The sequence below is a fragment of the Sipha flava genome, unplaced genomic scaffold (assembly GCF_003268045.1).
Source record: "Sipha flava isolate LNK unplaced genomic scaffold, YSA_version1 293_pilon_pilon, whole genome shotgun sequence".
Lineage (NCBI taxonomy): Eukaryota > Metazoa > Arthropoda > Insecta > Hemiptera > Aphididae > Sipha > Sipha flava.
In genome coordinates, this window is record NW_020272964.1 from 1157092 (window position 1) to 1178318 (window position 21227).

A 21227-nucleotide genomic window follows, 5' to 3' on the forward strand; every position below is an offset into this window, starting at 1 on the left:
TTTATACTGAATGATATATTTTAATTTTGAATTTAATCTATATAGAAACCTATTAGATTTATCAATCATGATGAACACAATATTTTAAGATGAAATAAATAAATATAAATAAAATAGGTTCTTTTTCATTTCCATCAATTCAACCTGTTTTGTAGTATTTATTTTGTTATTTTAAGTTGAAGACTATTGTCATTTTGATTTAATTGTAAAAATTATCTGGTATCCGGTTAATACTGATAAAATAATACTTTTATAACTGTAAGTACGACGAGAAATTAAAACATTAAGGCGTTGAATATAGTTAAAGAAAATCTTATGTACAAAAAAAAAAATAAAATATGCTAGGACTGAAAGAACATTGAATATTTTTTATTATGATTGGTTTATGATGTTGAATATGTTTGTCGTCCAGCTAACTCTAATAAGTATCTATCTGGATGATCTAACCATTCTTTAGATGTCATTTTTAATGTACGGTTCTTCTCAGCCTCTTTGATTTGCCAATTTTTTATATCCAACTGTATTTCTCTATGAAAAAATAAATTTTATCAATAATAAAAATTCTTTATAGGGTTTATTAAATGTAATCACTAATCAATCAGGAAAGCAAAAATTTAACTTCAATAATTGTGAAAAAACAGTACATCGAACTGAGATAATACAATTTAAATCAAGGCTTAAAACCGTTCCTAATAAAGTAGGTAATCGGCTCCGATAGGATTTATTTAGAAATTTCATATCTAATAAGAAAACTGCGAAAATATGTAATCAAAATTTGATAGCATCACCTTAAGATATCTATTGGTATCACACATTAATTATTTTAGAAGATACGACACGGCACGGTGTAGTGAGAACCCGGCTTAAGGTTTATTGATAATTGGTTACCTGTTGAAACCGGTTTTTAAAAATCATATTTTTCAATTTTTTAATCATATTTTCGTAACAGTTTATTTAGGTGATTCGTAGGTTGATAATATAATTTTTATTACAAAATCAAAAACTTAATATGCTTTAATTTGGTCGATTTCACTCAATTTCAATATTTATTTTTTCAAACCGATTTAAAGTTTAAAACATATTATGATAAAGATAATGATAATCAAAAAACTAAATTAGATAAAAAAAAATGTATTGTTATAATTTTCTTACTTATAACGGTAAAAAACTGAAATTAAATATAATAATTTTTTAAGATGATACTCAGATTTATACATTAGGTTTGTTCGTTTAGGAAAAAAAAAAGTATACACTGATTAGTGTAGTGTCTGGGTGAAGTGTAAGGGGTGTGGTGATTACCCATTTACAAAACAAACGGTTTTGGTGAAGATTAATCAGCTGATCTTTTTTATCAGTTTTAATAATTGATAATAATTTATTTCTATTGGTAGTAGAATTGAACAATAGCTATGTAAACTTTTTGTATAAAATTTAATATTATTAATTAACAATTATAATATTAAAAGAAATAGAAATACAAAAATTGCACGTAATGGAGTTTTGTGACTCTTCCGATGACGAAATATTGTTAGAGCTGTGGACTCCTATCAAAATCCCAGCAGCTGTGTATGTAAAAGATGACGACAATAATGGTTGTTTAAATTATTTTATTTATAATCAAATATATATAAATATAATAAAATATAATAATATAATATAAAAATATCATATATGATATATATTTTATTGTTTTTATAACTCAACCTCAGTATTCGTGAGTCCAAATATTATAAACGATTATAACAGTTGGTATTTGGTAAGTCGTGTTTCGACACTTATTTGAAATTGCAGATTAAACTATTAGCTGATAAGGCTTAATTTGATAACGATCAACGCTACACTATAAACGTTGTGCCTACACTTACACTTGGGTCAGTGTGAAAAAATAGTACACTAATATTACACTTTTTTAAAACAAACAGCGTGTAAGACTACACTTTTTCACAAAACAAACAAACCTATATATATATATATAATATTCACAACGGATAAGTAATACTCAACGGCCATTAATTGGGGAAAAATATTTAAAAATAGCTGGAAAATTAAATTCAGCTATAATAGTATAATGTAATCATGATATAATTCAAGTATTAATACTACAAAAAAACCATTAATTATTTTAGTCGGGAATAGGTTTTAGTTATAAAACCGGGATTGAAAATACGAGGTAATCGCTTTGATGTTAATATTTAGATATTTACCTTGTTTACCGATAACCAATAACTACTTCCAGCATTCCAATACTAAAAGTGGTTATCGGTTTACGGTTCTCAAATTCACGGTTTTTTACCGATTTTAAGTCCTGATTTAACGAATGGATCTTTGCAGGAAAAAACTCCGGGTCCATGATGTCATTAGTCAGTGTTATCAATATTATTCTTATCAAATGATTCGGAAATCCGAACTTAATAGCATTGATTATAAATAGTATTACTAGTACTAGCATAGCATTACCAGCATTTTTTTGAACAATATGCCTAAGTTTTATTATGGACTATATCTGTAAACTACACAAGTGATTAGAAAAGGAATTTAGAAAAACATTGGTAATAATTACAAAATAATAATACTGAAAACATTGAAGTGTTTCTGCTGTACAGTTGTAGGTTCATTATTGAGTAAGTATAACTGTTATTATATTAGATCTATTAGAATATGGTTTTAAAATTAATTTGTAGAGACAAAACTGTCAATAATGTACTTAAAATTAATCAACAATTAAGCATAAAATTATTTTAAAGTATACATTATATAAAATTACTTTCTACAGTAAATTATAATTGTTAAAAAATATTAAATCACAAATAAGTTAGTATAATTATATAGTAATAAAAAAATATTATTTAAATGTAAGAGTGATCAAACTTAGATTTGCTTATGTTAATTACTTCATCAGTACCATATTTTAGAGATTTTTTAATAATTAATTTTTCAGCAGAGGACATAGTAGTAGTTTCCAATTTTTTTTTTTTTTTGCATAAAACGCGTTTGTGGTTCTATTTTTCTTTTTAAATTTTTCTGCGTTTTTTTAAAACTCAAGTCTTTATTTTTAGCAAATATATCAAGTATTTTGTCACAGTTTTTTAGAACATTATTTTAAATAAGAAAATAAATAAATATTCCATTATCGCGTAATCCGTCGTTGCAGATTGTACAAATTTAAACAAATGCCAAATTGCCGCGCATTTAATCAGCATTATAATTGATAAGGACAATATTGATAACACTAACTAATGACGTCATGGATCCGGAGTTTTTTCCTGTGAAGATCCATTTGTCTGATTTAAATATTGTTAAGAATAAAACTAATGAATAATATCTCATAAAATAAAAGTCCATACCTATTTTTTGGTGAACCACAACCCCATACTTCTATGCTTTCCAACTTGTATGGTATACCACAGTGCGTTACATGTTGAAATGAGTCATCAACTTGAATAGATGGATTTCTGGGGTCACTACCAGCTCTTATGCCTTTTGCATATCCACGTATTGATGTGTTTAAGTACATTGATTTTGGACCCCCTTTTAAATTGATTTTTTAAAAAAAAGTTCAAAATCATAAAATTACTACAGATACTTACGGTTAATTACTTTGTAATAGGGCAATAACTGCAAAATAATGGTATCATCTCCACCCCAATATTGGTGCGATTCACGCCATTCAGTGGTGGCACCCATACAAAATAAGACACCTTCATCACCTCTTAAGAATGTTAATGTAGGCCCCCGATAACTTAGAACGTGGTGTAAAAATCTATATTAAGGAAAAAAACCCAAAGTTAATAATTCTCAATTATTTTGTGAAAGCAGCGCACAAACGTCCTTTAACGTCAAGCGCAAAGCATAATTATGAGCAAACATATACATTTTGAAATTTAAATAAAATATACAAAAAAGTTACTAGGGAATAATTACCTATTACTTCCGATACCATGTTGATTGCTGTTGTACAATAGGGTCCAATGTGATGGACAAGAAAAGTCCAACTGTAATAGAAATATAAAACATAAAAGCTCGGATGCTTTCAGCTTGTTTTCTATTACCAATTTAATAACAATTACCCAAACCTAACTGCTAATTACGCATCTAATTAAATTAACATTATTGTAAATTAAGAATAATTCTATCGACAGTAAAATTAGTATCTACTCATGTTTAGCTATTCACATCAATTAATATTTCGGCAGAGCCAATTAAAACTTAAAATAATTATCATTCGTTATAAATTAAGTTTTTCCATATATAATTAGCATCATTTGATCTCAAATTAAGTCTACTATAAAAATAACAAAAAATATTTTATTTCACTATTGAATAATATTTATTTTACTTGTATTATCACGATTATTTTAGTTTACGATCCCCTATACTGCATGATAACGATATCTTCGTGAAATGTAAATAAGTTTTATTCTAAACTACAGTCTACTATTAAAATAGGTTACTAGAATAATTTTCGATTAATTCGTTTATCTAATAAAATAACTCAAGTTACCTTGAGAAATGAGTAAATACTAAATACCTATATATAATTGTGTAGCGTGTACTTCGTATACTTCAAATATATATAGTAAAAACACGAATGACCTACATTAGAGTAAAATCAGTTTTCATTTTGTTACTTTTGTTTAATTTATAAAACTACAATCATGTCTACCTATCAATCAAAAAACTGATTATTTTTATATAATTTGAACTCAATTGGCAAACTAACACTTTTTCAGCCGCGCCTATCTACTTCAGTATTTTATAACATTTTCACTTTTAACATTGTTTTCTAGTAAGTGTAATGCATGTAACATTTATTGAGGTTCATTTGTGTGAATTGTAAATTATTTGAAATTAGAGTTGAAAATGGAATAAAAAACTGCTCATGGTAAATTGTTTTTATTTTTAATGAAAATTAACCCACGTAGCGGAAGTATATATCATTGAGGTTTAAAAGTTGTTTTTACGTCACATTTTCTACATTAGAAGTTATAGAATTCAATTGTTTATTATTGTTTTTTTTTTAATATTATTTAATACTTTTGAAAATATAATTAATTCGATTGCACTACAAGGATTCTTGACTGTAATTGAGAGATGTAATTTTTAATTTATTTGTAAATATGTAATTAATAAAATGGTAAGCGTTGTTAATCAGAGCATAAAATAATAGATTATTGAGAAATATCATTAAAATATTGTCATGCGTAAAATATGTAATTTAATTTACTAAATCTAGACTTAAATTTGTTTACATAAGTATTTCACAAATAATGAAATGAAACATAAAGCTACAGAAAATATTTAAGACCTAGACGGGTAAATGTAATTAAAAATCGCTCAATATCAATAGTCGAAAAGAGCACTTTGAGAATACATTTATCTATCCACAATTATAAATCTTAAAACATTGATATATTTAAATGTGACTATATTTACCATTAAATAAAATTTCTTTATCCAACTAGAAATCAATGAAAATTATTTATGTAGTTTTTCATTTACTTATCAAGGACAATTGACAATTGACATTGACCTTAACGGTTCAACAGTATATCATGGTCACATTTATAACTAGCTCAATAATGTTTCTTTATTGGAAATATATATATATATATATTTTTAAAAAGTAAAAATATTTTTTTATGATCATAAATTTTATAATTCACGGAAACAATCATCTATTTGTTGGAGCAAATCAACAGATGTGTATATATTCACATTAAAAATAAATACATTAAGGTGCATACATAATTTAAGTATATAATTTATAGATATATTACAAAATAGTACTTTAATAAAATAATACATAAATCACGGGATTCACGGGTCAAATCTTAAAATCCTTGAAATGTAAAAAATGAAATTTTTATCGTTTTGTCTTAATATTGTGCCATACAAAAAGTTATTTAATGTATAACGTTACAACACAACACTATATGGTACATACTGTATTCAAATCATGCATCAACATAATTTAATTTAATCATTTTTATAGTAAAATAAATATAAAAAAAAAAAACATTAAAAAAATAAATAAATTAAATATAAAAAAATAAGGCTTTAATAACCGATCAACTAGAGAAAATTAACTTAATAGTAAAAAAACAATTAGTATAATGTTTAAATCATATTAAAAAAAAAACAACTAACGACTTTATTGTTTGGTTTCCAAATCAATTACTTGTAATTATATATTTTTATTGCAACTTCATTTACTGATATCTACACAAAATTATTGTAAAATTTTAATTGACCAAAAATCCAACAAATATAATAAATAGATAGATAAATAATTTCAAACCCTATGATTATTGAAATAAGTAAATAGTGAGTAAATCTTATTTCAAGTGTTTCACTGAACATATTTTATAACCGTTTATTATAATAAGGGCTAAAATTTTGATGCAAATGCAATTTTTTTTTCTGATGTCCCAACACATTAGTCCGTAAGAAAAAAATGAGTTTCAAGTGATACAGATTAATTTAATGTAGTTTTTATTTTGTATTTTATTTATATTTTATGACTAATTTTACTTTATATGCATTAATAGGACATTGTTATTGTTTTTAGATGATTTTTCAAGTTACTAGAGAATCTGTCAGAATTTATCTATAAATTCTTAAATATTAGGGTATTTGATAACGCGTTTCAGCATTTACTCGCTCAAAATTTGCATGTTAGTACATGTTTAGAAGGAATCTAGTTCATTGATTAACTAATAAATACAACCATGTAGACCCATGTTTCTAATTTATCAAAAATAGAACAAAATTATATGGTCAAAAAACATTTTTCTATTTAAGAATCCAAGGACAATCATAACAACAAGTTTTGAAATAAATAAAGTTTTTAACACATTTTTTTTAAGTCCCAGTCCTATTTATAATAACAGATATTTAAGGTATTAAATTGTAAAACATAGATGAATTGGTATTAATTTATACTTCAATTTAAAATAATTTTGTGACCACTTAATGTTTATTACTTTATAAAATTATATAATTGCACTTATATAAGACCAATACCAAAAAAAAAAAAAGAAGCTAATTTAAACAATAAATTTTATAAAAACCAGTGGCGGCGCAATGTGGGTTTTAATGAAGCACAGCTACTTCATGTAAAAAGGGGTGGATGGATAGGTAGTTGTGTGAGAAAAGTTTAATACATAATTTGCAACATATGATACAAATATTATTATATATTATTTTGCTTGGACACGTTAATTTTTATATATGTATACCTAAAATTATGATTGAACTATAAACTTTGACTTGGGGTGGGTACTCATTACACATAACTGCTTCATTGAAAAATAAATTTTGTGCCGCCACTCATTAAAATGTTTTCACGGTTAAAAATTAATTTTAATAATTTATTATAGACCCAAAAAGTGCAATATAAACATTAAAATCGTAATGGTACCTAACAAAGGTTTGGGCACTGATTTACGACCAAATTTAAGATAGTAACATATTATATGTTTACATATAAGAGGTATAACGTAAATATGACTACATAATAAACTTTATAGATACATTCAGTGGCGTAGCAATCATATTTCAAATCCTAAGCAAATCATTTAAAAATTGACTCATTCCCTCTCCCCATACTACGTAATAAATATGTATATAACTATTCAATTGTACTACCTATAAGATTTTCCTTAATTCCTTTCAAATACCTAACCTATCTACCATATGTGCATATTAAATTATTTTTCAATACATACAATTAATTTAGTTATTTAAATGAAATATGTTCATAAATACATGAGCCAAGAAATACCCAGCTCCTTGATAGGTTTCTAGGGCTCAACTATTACATTAGTCAAATATCGTTAACCAAGCCACTTATCTCATAACAAGTAGGTTCAATATATTAATAATGGAAATATTAAATACATTTTATTGGTAACACATACAAAGGCAACATTTTGTTTGTGGCTCATCGAAGAAAAAATGTTGGGCATCACTGCATAGAGAAAGAAATGGTATAATTTAAATTTATAAGTGTATTGTAATAGTATACTGTATACGATATAATATAGATAAAATAGAAACGATTGGTAATATTCGAGTTATCATTTTACAAGCAAAATTTGTTGTTCACCACCAAAATGCAATTAATAATAATGGCAAAATGTTATTTAATTGTTTTCTTCACAAGTTATACCGTTATTAAAACTGGTTTTAAAACAGGGTTACCAACCGACAGAAATTTTGTTTGAAAATATTATTTTACGTATTTTAAATATGAAAGATCCGAGTTTTAGTAATCACTCACTGCATGGTGAAATTCATCTACAACTTTCACGTGGTTAGCCAATTTATCAGTTTTCATTTATTGATGAACATTAAGAAATTTTTTTTTTTAAAAATATATTAACCAGTTGATCTAAATGTTTTCATTTTACTCACTTTTTCGTAATAAATTAAAATGAAAATTAATTTTTTTTTAGGCTTATAAAGAAAAATAATTATAAATAAGATATCTATTTTATGTACATAAATTAAATTACTTATACTATATTATTCAGTTTAAGTATTTAATATGTGATCTTAAATAAGATATCTACTTTAAGATCACATATTAAATACTTAAACTGAATAATATAGTATAAATAATTTAATTTATGTACATAATTCAAATTATCTGAAACAAAATTATCATAATTATATCCGGGAAAAATAAAATCCTTTGAATTAGTAATATCATAATAAATACAAATTTAAATAATTAATACAGGAGAATTTATTAATAACAAGACTGAAAATGCCTCTACGTCTAAGTATTATTGACTTAAATATTGCCAATAATTAACTTGTAATGAATATTTTAACAATAGTTAAATTTTAAATTTATTAATATGTATTGTGTAGATATTATTCATTATACTATTTTAAATTTTTAATAATGTCAAATAATATATTGATTTTAAAATTTTGGTTTGTCATTAAGCTACAATATATTGGAAATATAAATATCTTATAAAGGATATTTAAATAAAGTTATATACTAATATCTAATACCTTAAATCTAGAATGATAGAATCAATACTCAATATTTAATTTGATAATTTTAGATACTATATTAGATATTTTATTCAAGTTATGAAGCTTTCAAAATTTTAAGCTATCAAGTTTATAATAGTATAATTTTTAGGTATAATATTTATAAATATCTATCTGTATAGTAAAAAATTTTATTATAGTAGTTAATATCAAAATAATTATTTTAAATTAAGAAAACTTTCCCACGTTAATTGTTAAAATGATAGTTAAAAACTTACAAATTTTGATAAGAAGTTTTGGGTGTTAAAACAATTTGGTGTTGGTTTGGAATGCAATATTGGTTGAGTATATAATGCTGGTAATGTTGTAGATAATATCCAGACTTGAGACAATGGTAATAATGGATTTTTTTCTGTTTTGAATTCATTTTCTTTTTCCAGAACTGGTGTTGTCAATTCGAGATCCTGTAATTAAGTACAACCAATTAAAGTTAAATTAAATAACAAAAAACTTAGAAAAATTTACTCACATTAGGTTCGTTTTCCTAATGAGGTAATAACAAAATAGAATTTAATTAAAATTATTTTCCCCATATAAAAATGAATCTTAATAGTTACAAGATAAACAAATTTATACTTGCATTAGGTTTGGAATATGGGCACTTTTCAATGACAGATCTGTAACCAGTGGATAAAATGTGAACAATATACCGATGAAGTAAGACAATTAATCGAGGACAATGTTGTAGTATCCAATTGGTCAAATAACCCACTTTTAACGTTAATTTTTTATGAAACTAGAAATTAATTAAAATGATTATTTAAATATTTAATGAAGTAAATATTAACTTACTGCAGAGTCAACAACAGCTTGAATAGTCTTAAATATATAACGACACGACTGAGGACTTTCAGGATAATGATCCATCGCAAGTTTATAGACAGCTAAGAGAAGATCTCGAAATTGATCTTGATCAATTTCTTCTTTTCCGTCAGCATACATCTAACAATCAGTCACAGTATAAAAAAAGGATACACTTTTGGGGCTTTGACAAAAACAATTAAGAGTTTGCATTATTATTATATATATATTTATATATTTAAAAGTTAATACTTATCATAACATAATTTGAGTAAATAATTTTAAGTTTCTAACGAATTAAAAAACATTATAATTTCATGTATAAAAATATTTTTATTTTCATTTTTTAAGTATTTTCCAACTTGAAGCATCATCATATGATCTGTGGAAGTTTTTTTTTTTTTTAGAAGACTACAAAAAAAACTTATTCCTCCATGTGCTAAAATATATGCAAGCTATTTTTACTTACTTTAAACGAATAAAGAACATTTATATCTCATTAAAAACTGACCACAAACATTCAATATTTTTATATAAAATGGGCTTGAAACTATTGTATAATAATTTAATCTTTACAATACTGATAGTAACATAAAGCTGTCAAAAATTACTTATTTAGCTAATGTTTCACACATATATAAAATTCAAAAAAAGTTTAAATCCTAGCAAACACTCGCTTTATTTATTAAATTACTTATAATATTATTTTTATATTATTAACTCATTTAAGTTTTATAAAAACAATGTATTCATATTACATATAAAAAGGTTTTAAATATTTTTCTGAGTTTATAGAATTCTTAATACAACAAAAGAAGTATTATAGATGTATATCACTATACCTTACTTCTCAGGGTGATCAAAATAATTATCTGTTCATATTTACTTTTATTATATTATATAATATTTATTTTTAAAAATCATGGTACTTGTAGAATTTTCATTATACATAACTGATATTATTTTAAAAGTGTATAGATATTATGTATCTAATTTATCAAAATATTTTTTTATAGATATTGTTCAATGTTAAATTTATAAATAAAAATTCTATACATAAAACCTCTAGAATGTAAGCCATAGTTTATTATCTTTCATTAAAAATTTAAATCTTCCATATATTAAAAAAAAAAAAAAAATGAAATTGAATTCAATAAATGTATGTATAAAATCATTAAATAAAGAAACATGTAAATAAAATAAACAAATTTTTAATTCTCTGATATTTAATAGTCACAAGTACATAGTATACACTGGTCTATGAGGATAAAATTGATAACAAATATCATTATCAATAAAATATCCAAATAACCGTTGAATAATTCAATTTAAAACAGTATAAATTACATTCAAAGTAATTAGTCAAATTTACAATTATGGTTTTTATAATCAGAATTTATTAAATATTGAACATTCCATAGTTAACCTTACAAAAACATATGAGATCAAAGTCCTATTACATCTTAAGAATTTATTTATAATTATTCAATTAATTAAAACCGATAAAATATACTATCTATATTCATTATCATAATGTATTATATAAATTATAGATTGAACAGTTAATAAATAATAGAATATGATTTTAAAAGATGGTTTATTAATATTTAAATTTATTTAGAATATATATGAGCAGTATTTTTTTATATCTAAGTTATTTTATGTATTGTCAGAGCAATGGTTTTATAATACAATTATTTCACTAATATATAGTAAAATTAGTAATTAGTATTTCAATATCATAAAATTTATTTTTTTAAATTTAAAACACTTAAAAAAAACATAGGTCGAATAAGTGTTTTCAAAATAAAGAAACTGCACAAATCTAATGTAAATTATTCAACAATTGAATTGTAATACTTTTAAGATGTAACCTAATCATAGGCGTGCGCACGGGGTATGCACAAGGTATGCCGCTGCATAGTCTGCGGCTTCATGTGAGGGGCCCATATTTATTATTAAGTTAAGAAACTTTAAATTTAATTACCGCCACAGGAAATTTAAATCAATTAAAGCTTGATAGTAATGATATTTCAATGTTGAAGGAAAAATTTAATTTGAATACTACATTTGAGTCTGAAATTAAGCTCATTACAAATATGTCTGATAGAACTTCTATTAGAGGGTTATCAACTAAAACAATTGTAGTATGGCTGAATTGGTTACCAGAAAACGACCGGAAAACAATATTTTCAAACTTCAATAAAGGTTTAACACAATTCGCAACAATACCTGTGACAAGCTGCTCGTGTGAGAGGGATTTTTCTAAATTATCTATTGTAAAGTCTAAACTTAAAAACACTATGTTACAAGAACGTCTTGATTCACTGATGTTAATATTTATCGAGCAAAAGATGGCATCAAAAATCAATATTGAAGATGTAATAGATGAATTCAAAGCATGTGTGCCAATAAAAAGAAGACTTGAACTTTAGATTTTAAGTACTCTCCATAAAATAACAACATTTTAAACATGTTAAAATTATTCAAAAGCATTCAATATAGTACATACTTGATCTTAAATAAATAATAAATTTTTTTTTAATAAATATAAATCAAATTTCAAACTACTTATTTCTACAGTGCATTGTTTAATATTCTACTGTAAAATTATGTGTGATTTTAGATTCTAAGGGAAGTAAAGAAGCTACGTAGTATATATGCAAAAACTTAGATTGTGACTTGAATCTTATATGCGTTAAAAAAAAAAATGCAAATAAATTAAGGGAAGATTAGAAAATTTATTTGTGAGGGGCCCTATATTTCTTATTGCATAACCTGCGAATAAAGTCTGCGCACGCCTATGAACCTAATGATATTGAAGCTGATTGTGATGTAATAGTAATGAAATATTTAAGTAGATATCGAAGTTAAATAAACCTAAGCACACAAGAATCAACTATTAATAAAATAATTTTATAATACTAAACTTAATTTATCATATTTCATATAAGATAAATCATAATATGTAAATATTTTACTGTGATATTTTTCTAACTTTATAATATGACATTGAATAATTAGACTTTTACTGTTAAATAGGAATAGTTATTTAAATAAACACTATAAAATGTATCATTAATGTATCATGATTTATTTATATATATCACATTTTCATCAGTTTAAATATGATATATTTATAATAATAATTCGGTCCAATGTTATAATAAATTGTACATATCTATAATTATCTAAGAGTCGAATTAAAACTATTTCTAGGAAGCACCAATCAATTTTTTAATATTTTAAACCATATATATAATGAACTGATTACATTTTCTAAAACTTTATTTAAATAAAATATTAAGACAGATTGTAAAAACCAACGAAAATCAATTTAAAAAGAAAATAATTTCATATCATTAGTAATTAGATAATTTTCCATTAATATCTCAATCAGAATTCAGGCATTATTTATGCACTTAAAACATTATTGATTAAAATCTACCTGCTTTTAGTTTAGTACATTCAAACTTTTCAGCACAAATATTTAACTAATAAATCATGCATTTGAAACGTGATAATAATATAACATGGTATTAAAAAATTGGATGATAACAGTTTTTAAAGAGTTCAATAAAAATTATAATTGTTTATAACAAGTATGAATCATTCAGTATCATGGATGAATTTAATACAGTACCCGTATAAAGGTTAAAATCGGTAGGTTTAACATTTGAACTAAATAAAATTTTAAAAAAATTTACTAAAATGTTAATTAACATTTGACTACTTTTATATTGTCAATTTTTGTGAAAATAAACTGTTAAGGTAATGAAAATCATTAGGTAAGTTTACCAGTTATTTAGGTTAACTATATAGTTGATATTAGGACTATATTTTAGTATATTTTAGATATAAATTAATATAAATTAATTATAGCGCTTTTTAGTCAAAAATTAAAATAACAACTATGTTCAATAATAAAAAAAAAAAAACAAACAGATTATTTTGCTACTAATTTTAGTATTTTTAGTTTCCCTAACTTATAATTTAAAATTAAAATGTGAATACATTTATAGTTAGTATTTGTACAATAATAAATTAAAATATAATATTTAAAAGGTACACAATATTAAATAATATATTACAGTTATTAAAATTAATGTATTTAACAAACCAACTCAAATACTAACCATGAAATTCAAGACTTGGTTTTTCAAATAAAAATAATTTTTAAGTTTTTTTATAAATTTAATAAATTATAATTCATATTTTAACATATATTTAATTTTATATGTATAGATTTTAAGTAATATTTCAGTTAATTAATTTATTTTTAACTAATTATTAGTTTAAATTATATAATAATTATATTTATTTATATATAATCAAGACCGTCTTAGGCTATACAGGGGCCCATTGGCACTTGGTGCTTAGGGTAAAGATGGAACTGTATATAATATAATGAATATAGTGCATAACCAAATTTCTGTCCCAGAATTTACAAAGGTACATATTTAGATATTATTTAATGGAAAATTGAATCAATTCTGCTAATTGCCTTAAATATAATTGGTTAGAAGACAAATTTTTGCAAGTGATCATTTACAAAATTTTCAGGTGAATCATAAACACAAAAAAAATAAATATTTTAATAATAAATTCAATAGTTAGAGAACATTTTACAAAGGTAGTTAGCAAAATTGATACATTTTTCCATTTAATAACATTTAAATCTTTAGTTTTGTAAATTCTGGAGCAGAAAGTTGGTTATTGCATCAATAACCAATATTTCAAAATAATAAAATACATCTCTCTCTCAAGAATCAGCAACAGATAGTCATGTACTTATGAAACAATTGATTTGCTTTCTAACAATTTTTATATAATATAAATAATAAATCTTTATTGCTATTCAACATTTGAAAGATTCATTTTATTAATACATATTAATTAAATTATATAAATTGTAAGTAGTCTTTCTGATCCGATCATCGCTAGTCCAGACAATTTATATTTCGTACTTTAGTACTTATGTATTTATGCATACATGTAAATATTATATAAAAATTATTTATGTCAATATCAATTGTTATCTACTATAAGATGTATATTATTGATACATATATACTAATTGATATATATATTTTTAGGTTTATATGTATGTACATAATATGTATTTATAACATAATTGTAGGTACCTCAATGACAAATAAATACATTTTAAATTTTTATAAAAAAAGGTATTATTTTTTTAATATTAATTAATAAATTAAAAAAAAAGAGTCATTGCGTTTAATTCAGATTTTCAATAATCCAAATACAGTCTGATACTATCTAGTCCAGATCAGTGAGACTCTACTGTTATTCAATAATATACAATATTAATTTTAATATTATCTGCTAAAAGCACCCAGAGTAAACATTTTGGATGTCCAACCAATGTATTTATGTATAATATACATTTATAAATACATATAACTAGATTTTAAATAAATGAAAGTATTTTATTATATAATTTTAGTTCTATATAGTAAGAATTTAGTTCATCTACTCTTTTTTATAGGTACCCATGTAAGTAACTATTATAAATATAAAATGATCAAGACTCGCTCACCGTTACGTACATCAATACTTGGCGGTCATCGGCCAAAACACTCAACAAACGTTCTGTTTGGGTTTTAAAATTTGAATAACTAATAACATGGGAAGAAGCAGGACCACCAGATGAAGTTACCAGATATGCAAAAAGTTTTCGAGCCATTTCAGGATATTGTGGAAATAAGTATCGCTTAAAACATATTAAATTGCATAAAATTAAATTCAATATAAAAATGTATAAATAACTTTTAATTGCATTAAAAACTAATTGGAAAACAAATAAACAAAGATAATAATAAAAATATAAATCATCTAATTATCTAATACTATTTACTTAAATATAAAATTAAAATCTATTAAATATCTACCTTAAACACACCACAACCAATTCCATTAATTGAATCTTCTTCTAAACTTTTTTGAACCAGTAACTGAAACAGTTTAAATTTAAGGTAAGTTATTAAGTGTACACATTAAAATAGTTTATATTAGCTAAGTATAAATAATGCATATTTATGTACCATATAAAATATTTAAAATAAATCTATAAGTAGAAGATAAATAGTTAAGCTACAAAAACTTAATAGTGACATTTTTGCAATTCAAAATTCAAAATGCAATAAATAAAATCCCTACATATAACTTAAGAAAATATTTTATAAGCTTAGTATTAATAGGAAAACAAAATATAAGAATAGGAACCAGAATTGTTGTAATACATTACAAACATAAACTGTCACATTAAAATAAAAAGGTTAACATAAAATATATATTGAGAACAGTTGGACAAAAGATTTCATATCAAATAAGTTTACTAATAATTAACTATAATGTGAATAGTAATAAGTTTTTTTTTTTAATGTAAGTATTGTTATGAACTTTTAGGAATTTAAGTCATGAGAAGTAAGTAATTCAATACTGGATATTTTTTATGATAGGTGTAATTATATTATTTAAATTGATTTGGACCTAATTGACAAGTGTTTCAAAAAATTAAGGCATGTTCCAACTAAATATTATTTAAACTTTGGTAACATAAAATTTGGCATTGTTTTTTGTCAAAATTTGAACAAACTATTTTTAGTTATAATAAATCTAAAATAGTCTATAAAAATATCTGTACTAACTATATTCCATGATTTTCAGACATAAAATTAAAATTTTGAAATTAACTTTAATCAGTCTACCTAGTAATTCATCAAAGTATACCATAAATAAATGTTTTTGAAATACAGAGAGATACATATTAAATCTGGATAAGTGATAAAAAAAAAAAGTTAAATATTATTACCATTTTCTATGGGTACTCAAAAAATACCTGCGGGAAAGAACTCAATAACCCAGAGGTACAGATTTAAAATTGAAGGACTAGTGTCATTACCAAACATGAATTAATAAATGTCAACTTACTAATATGCACTTCTTCAACAGACAATGGTGAGAAAAAAAAGAAATAATGCAATACCTTTCCAAGTTTCTCCATTGGTAGCATGCCAAGCGTCGGATCTTTGTTGAACGAATTCATCCTGGCCGACTGCAATTGTTCTTTGTGATTAAGATTGAAACTATTATGATTGCCCATGTTTAACTTTTTTATTTGTTATTTTTTTTTTTTTTTTTTATTATACGGAGATTGATTTGAAACGAACAAACAACACGTATGTATATAGGTATTCTTAAATTATTGTTTATTATTAACGTAGATGTACGCGAACCCACATAAACGTAGTAGTAGAAGTAATAATAGTAATAATAGGAAGAGGAAGGTGTCGTAAAAGGTATTGTCTATTGTTGTTTAATCAAGAGGGAAAAGGAAAAGGATATGGTAATAACAACTTGAGGCCGTCCGTGTAGCAACCAAGCACCCGGGGGGGGGCCCAAACAATCAAGAGTATTTGTGGCTGAACATTATTTTGTGTGTGCGCGTGTGGTACAGAGCGATTTTGCGCTTATTTTGTTTGTCTTCTTGCCGTGTCACAGTGGAAAAGAACGGCGATGGCGGTGATGGTGGTGTCGAATGCGAGAGCACGAACGAAACGGAATAAACGGAACCGCGAGTGGACGTTAATTATCGTCGTCGTCGCCGCCAAACGTGATAATATGCGCCATCGGTAACGAAAAAAACGAGCACACACACGACGCACGACTAGAAGTTGTCACGGACAGGAGAACGAATGAAGAAAGGAAAATAATGAAAAAAAAAAAAGAGAACGCGGTCCGCGACGGCACTGCACGACGGGCGAGAACAAGTGAGCGACGACGACGGCGGAGGCGAGCAGCAACGGCCTCTGCTGATGGCTTCGGCTATGACATCAAATGAGAACGCTTCAAGTACAACGACAGCCGTACAACCGTATTGGTGACTACGCTTCGGAGTTTGCGTACTCGAACACGATTGAGTATGATCTTACCTACTACCGAAGTACCTTCAATCCCCCTCCCCACCAATATATATATTAATACCGTTGTACAATACACGGTTATAGATAATATTATCTATGACCGTGGTACAATTCCATGGAATCAGGGGCGAATCTAATGCTTGTTTAAGGAGGAAAGGCGAATAGAAAAGACATACAAAGATATTTATGTCTATGGCTAATAGGAATATAATAATATATTGTAATATACAATATATTATTATATTATACAATTATTATAATATATTACTAATATACCCATTGCAAAAATTCGCAATAGATCAATACATAAACATATTTTGACAAATCAATAAATGAGCATAATATCGAAAATTGAAAGACATATCGAAATGACAGAGTGTTTATTAAAATATATGTTCCGCAGCATTAGGATAGACTATGTATGAAAGGGTGTAATTATAATATAAAATCATTTTACAGTGCTTCCTTCCAGACAATATTAGCTAATATAAGTAATAAAATTAGTATTGTTTATGAGTTGTTTTTTGTTATAACACTGGGTAAGAGCCAATAAGAATGCAGTATTTGGGAAAAATTGAAAATAAAGTTAATTGTGCACACATAACTTTCCTCAAACTCAACAAATTTAAGCAGTCAATAGCTCAAAAGAAAGAGCTTGATCCACTAAGTGTTCTGAGAGTGAAACGATCAAGATCCATTCATTAGAAGAGGAGTTATGAGAATTCGAATGTTGCTCGAGTGAATGTATCCCATAAGAAATGTACAGGGAAGAATCGCGTTGGTGGGAGTTGAGTAAATTTTAATGATTGATGACATATCTGTGTCTAAATACCTTTCATTAAAAAAAAAATAAAAATGAAAGAAATCAGCCGGATAGAACGACCAGACGGACTGACTTAATTTTCATACATTTTTTTGATATATAAATGTACTGTACTATTATTTATCATGGAACATGCTACCTATACAAGAATATATTAAGTTTTTGATAGCAAACGTTTATAAATATTTATTTTGTAGAATTGTGTGGTTGGTATACCTGTAACAGAAATATTAAATATGTGATGACAAAAAGCTTAAAGGAGAGGGAGGATTTCCAATCCTTGCAAGGAATATTAGTTTGTTGTCACGATATATCTATCGACATTTCGGTAAATCTTTAATTGTGATTGTTGTTGTTACGATGGTTATTGTGGTGGTACTGTATTGTCAACGTAGGGCTGTTATCACGGCCACTGTCTACCCCACCAGACTGGACAACTGGAATAACGTGATTTTGTTAATTCGAACAAATATTGTAAACCATTCATGCTTGCACATTCTGTTTCACATTTTTCCCATCGAAAAAACTCTGGAAAAAAACTCTGTATTCCTCGACAATCATAATTATCAGTCAGATGAACAAACTGATTTTGCATGTGATTAAAAGTCAAAGAACACCGATTAAAAACAAAATGTGGGATAGAATCATAAAAAAGATATTAAACGATGATTGAATACTGTTTTAAAATGATTTAGTTGCTATGGTGATAACACTTCATGACTATGATAATTGATTTCCATCGTCTAACGCAATGTTTCCCAATATCCATTCTAAGGTATATCTTTAGGCGGCCCATAAATGTCCTTTGAGTTGAGTAAATGACCCTCGAAAAAAAAAAACCTAGTGTAATATAAATAATTACATTAATAATCGTTTTATTATAATGTATCATATACATTAACGCAATATTGCATACCATAACTTATTGATAATAAATTTAAATATATTTTGATAACTAAGATATTTTTCTTGTCATTAGTTTACAAATTGCGATCTATAGGTTGAGAAACTCTGGTCTAGTGCACTTTCAAATTAGTTAATTGATAATTCGAATAACCTAGTACAGCTGCTCTCAAACTGTGGTAAGCTTACCACTAGTGGTACGCGGAAGTTCGAATGGTAGAATAACGGAAATTAAATATTTGATATTTAATTCATAAATTAATATAAAAACACTAATAAACTTGTATTAATAAATAAATAATAATTTTACTGCATTTTTATTTAAAATAAAAGTATTTAACTATGTTAAGTTTTTATGGTTCTATTTTTAATCTTTAATGGTATGTGACTGATAATATACTCAAGTGGAAAAAAAAAAAGTTTGAGAACCGCTGATCTAGTAAGTATCTAATTGATGAAGAACATCGAAATCCAACGGATTAGATATCTGATTAGCAGGCCATACACGGAAAGTTTTTCCGTCAATTTTGGAATGGCATACCAAAGCTGTCGATCAGATCGTCAGTTCCTTTCCGCCGCGGTACAGAAATTTTGATATCCATTCACTGTCATTCCAAATCTACCGAATTACCCCGCCCCCCTTGGAATGTAACGAATAAATATGTAGGTATATGTTCAAAACTGTCAATTTTCCTGCGGTTATGATGTGTTGTTAGATCTTTTGTTATGTTAGAAATATTTTTTGCCATGCCTACGGAACAGTACCTAGTACGTAGTTTGCTTAATAGTGTGTTTCGATATAACTATATATATATAATTAGACTTTATACCTGACTTATCCTCGTAAAATGTATAAAAACAAAAAAAATATTGCAATTATGGTAATATGGAAATAAAGCAAGTACAAATTTTAATTTAAAAAAAAATCAACGACACCATTAGGAGCATAGATAAAAAAATATAATTAGGAGCGTGTTGTTTAGTATTTACAACTAAAATTGTGAACTGTAGACTGTGACCGTCTATACATTTACAAGTCAAATAAATATATTTATCTTCCAAAAATATCTTTAACGATAACGTTCGATTCCTGGTCTGTGATATTTTTATATTTGGTCGGTTAAGGGAAAAATCCGATAGTTAAACCTTCCGTGTATGGCCTGCTATTGATAATCAAAATTATTGAGGAAGAATCAGTGGCGAAGCGTTATATGAGATACGTCTACTAGAGATCAGCACGGGCCGTTTTTTTTTCGACCCGATCCGGCCCAAAACTTAAACTTATAAATTGCCGTCGTCCAGGCCCGGTCCATATTTTATTTTTTTTAAGTCTAGTCCGACCAGGCCCGTTTGTAAATAAAAATATACATCAACTGTATTTCCTTTCAGTATTGACTTAGCAGACAAAAACATTTTATAAAGACAATAAATGTATTAAAAAAAAAATAAAAAAAAATATACTAAATTCTATTAATTTTATTTTATTAATTATTTAAATATAAAATTATTTATAGACTTAGAATACATAATGCTACAAATTAAATTAAATATTTTTGGTTTGATTCGACCCGGCCCAATGAATAATACAGTGAGTTCCGCTTAATGTGATCACTTTGGTGCAGGTCATTTTGATTCCATTAACCGGTTGATTCTAAAAAGCATTACAACAATTTTTTTTATAATTC

At 25.6% G+C, this 21227-nt stretch overlaps 1 protein-coding gene across 3 annotated transcripts; it reads right to left on the bottom strand.

Moving 5' to 3' along the window:
- Positions 1-348: 348 nt before the first annotated feature.
- LOC112685814 (restriction of telomere capping protein 5) lies at positions 349-17790 on the bottom strand. 3 transcript variants are annotated; one of them, XM_025557827.1, is made up of 11 exons: positions 16880-16996; positions 15783-15845; positions 15431-15604; positions 9862-10011; positions 9650-9805; positions 9539-9553; positions 9288-9473; positions 3922-3992; positions 3588-3760; positions 3345-3528; positions 349-528 (listed from the first exon to the last, which is right to left on the bottom strand). In XM_025557827.1, exons 1-11 carry the CDS (start codon positions 16994-16996, stop codon positions 384-386), a joined length of 1434 nt encoding a protein of 477 aa, XP_025413612.1. In that variant the 3' UTR covers positions 349-383. The 3 variants fall into 3 exon arrangements, with proteins under 3 accessions (XP_025413612.1, XP_025413613.1, XP_025413614.1); XM_025557829.1 differs by having other exon boundaries at positions 448-532; positions 3348-3528; positions 16880-17790; XM_025557828.1 differs by lacking the exon at positions 9539-9553 and having other exon boundaries at positions 16880-17787.
- Positions 17791-21227: the final 3437 nt, after the last annotated feature.

Bases quoted from the DNA above. Each gene is read 5' to 3' on its own strand.
- LOC112685814 (XM_025557827.1), bottom strand. From the start codon at position 16,996: ATGGGCAATCATAATAGTTTCAATCTTAATCACAAAGAACAATTGCAG. The intron at 3,529-3,587 runs GTAAGTATCTGT...TCAATTTAAAAG, and splicing joins CTATTACAAAGTAATTAACC to GGGGTCCAAAATCAATGTAC. The intron at 529-3,344 runs GTATGGACTTTT...ATTTTTTCATAG, and splicing joins TGTGGTTCACCAAAAAATAG to AGAAATACAGTTGGATATAA.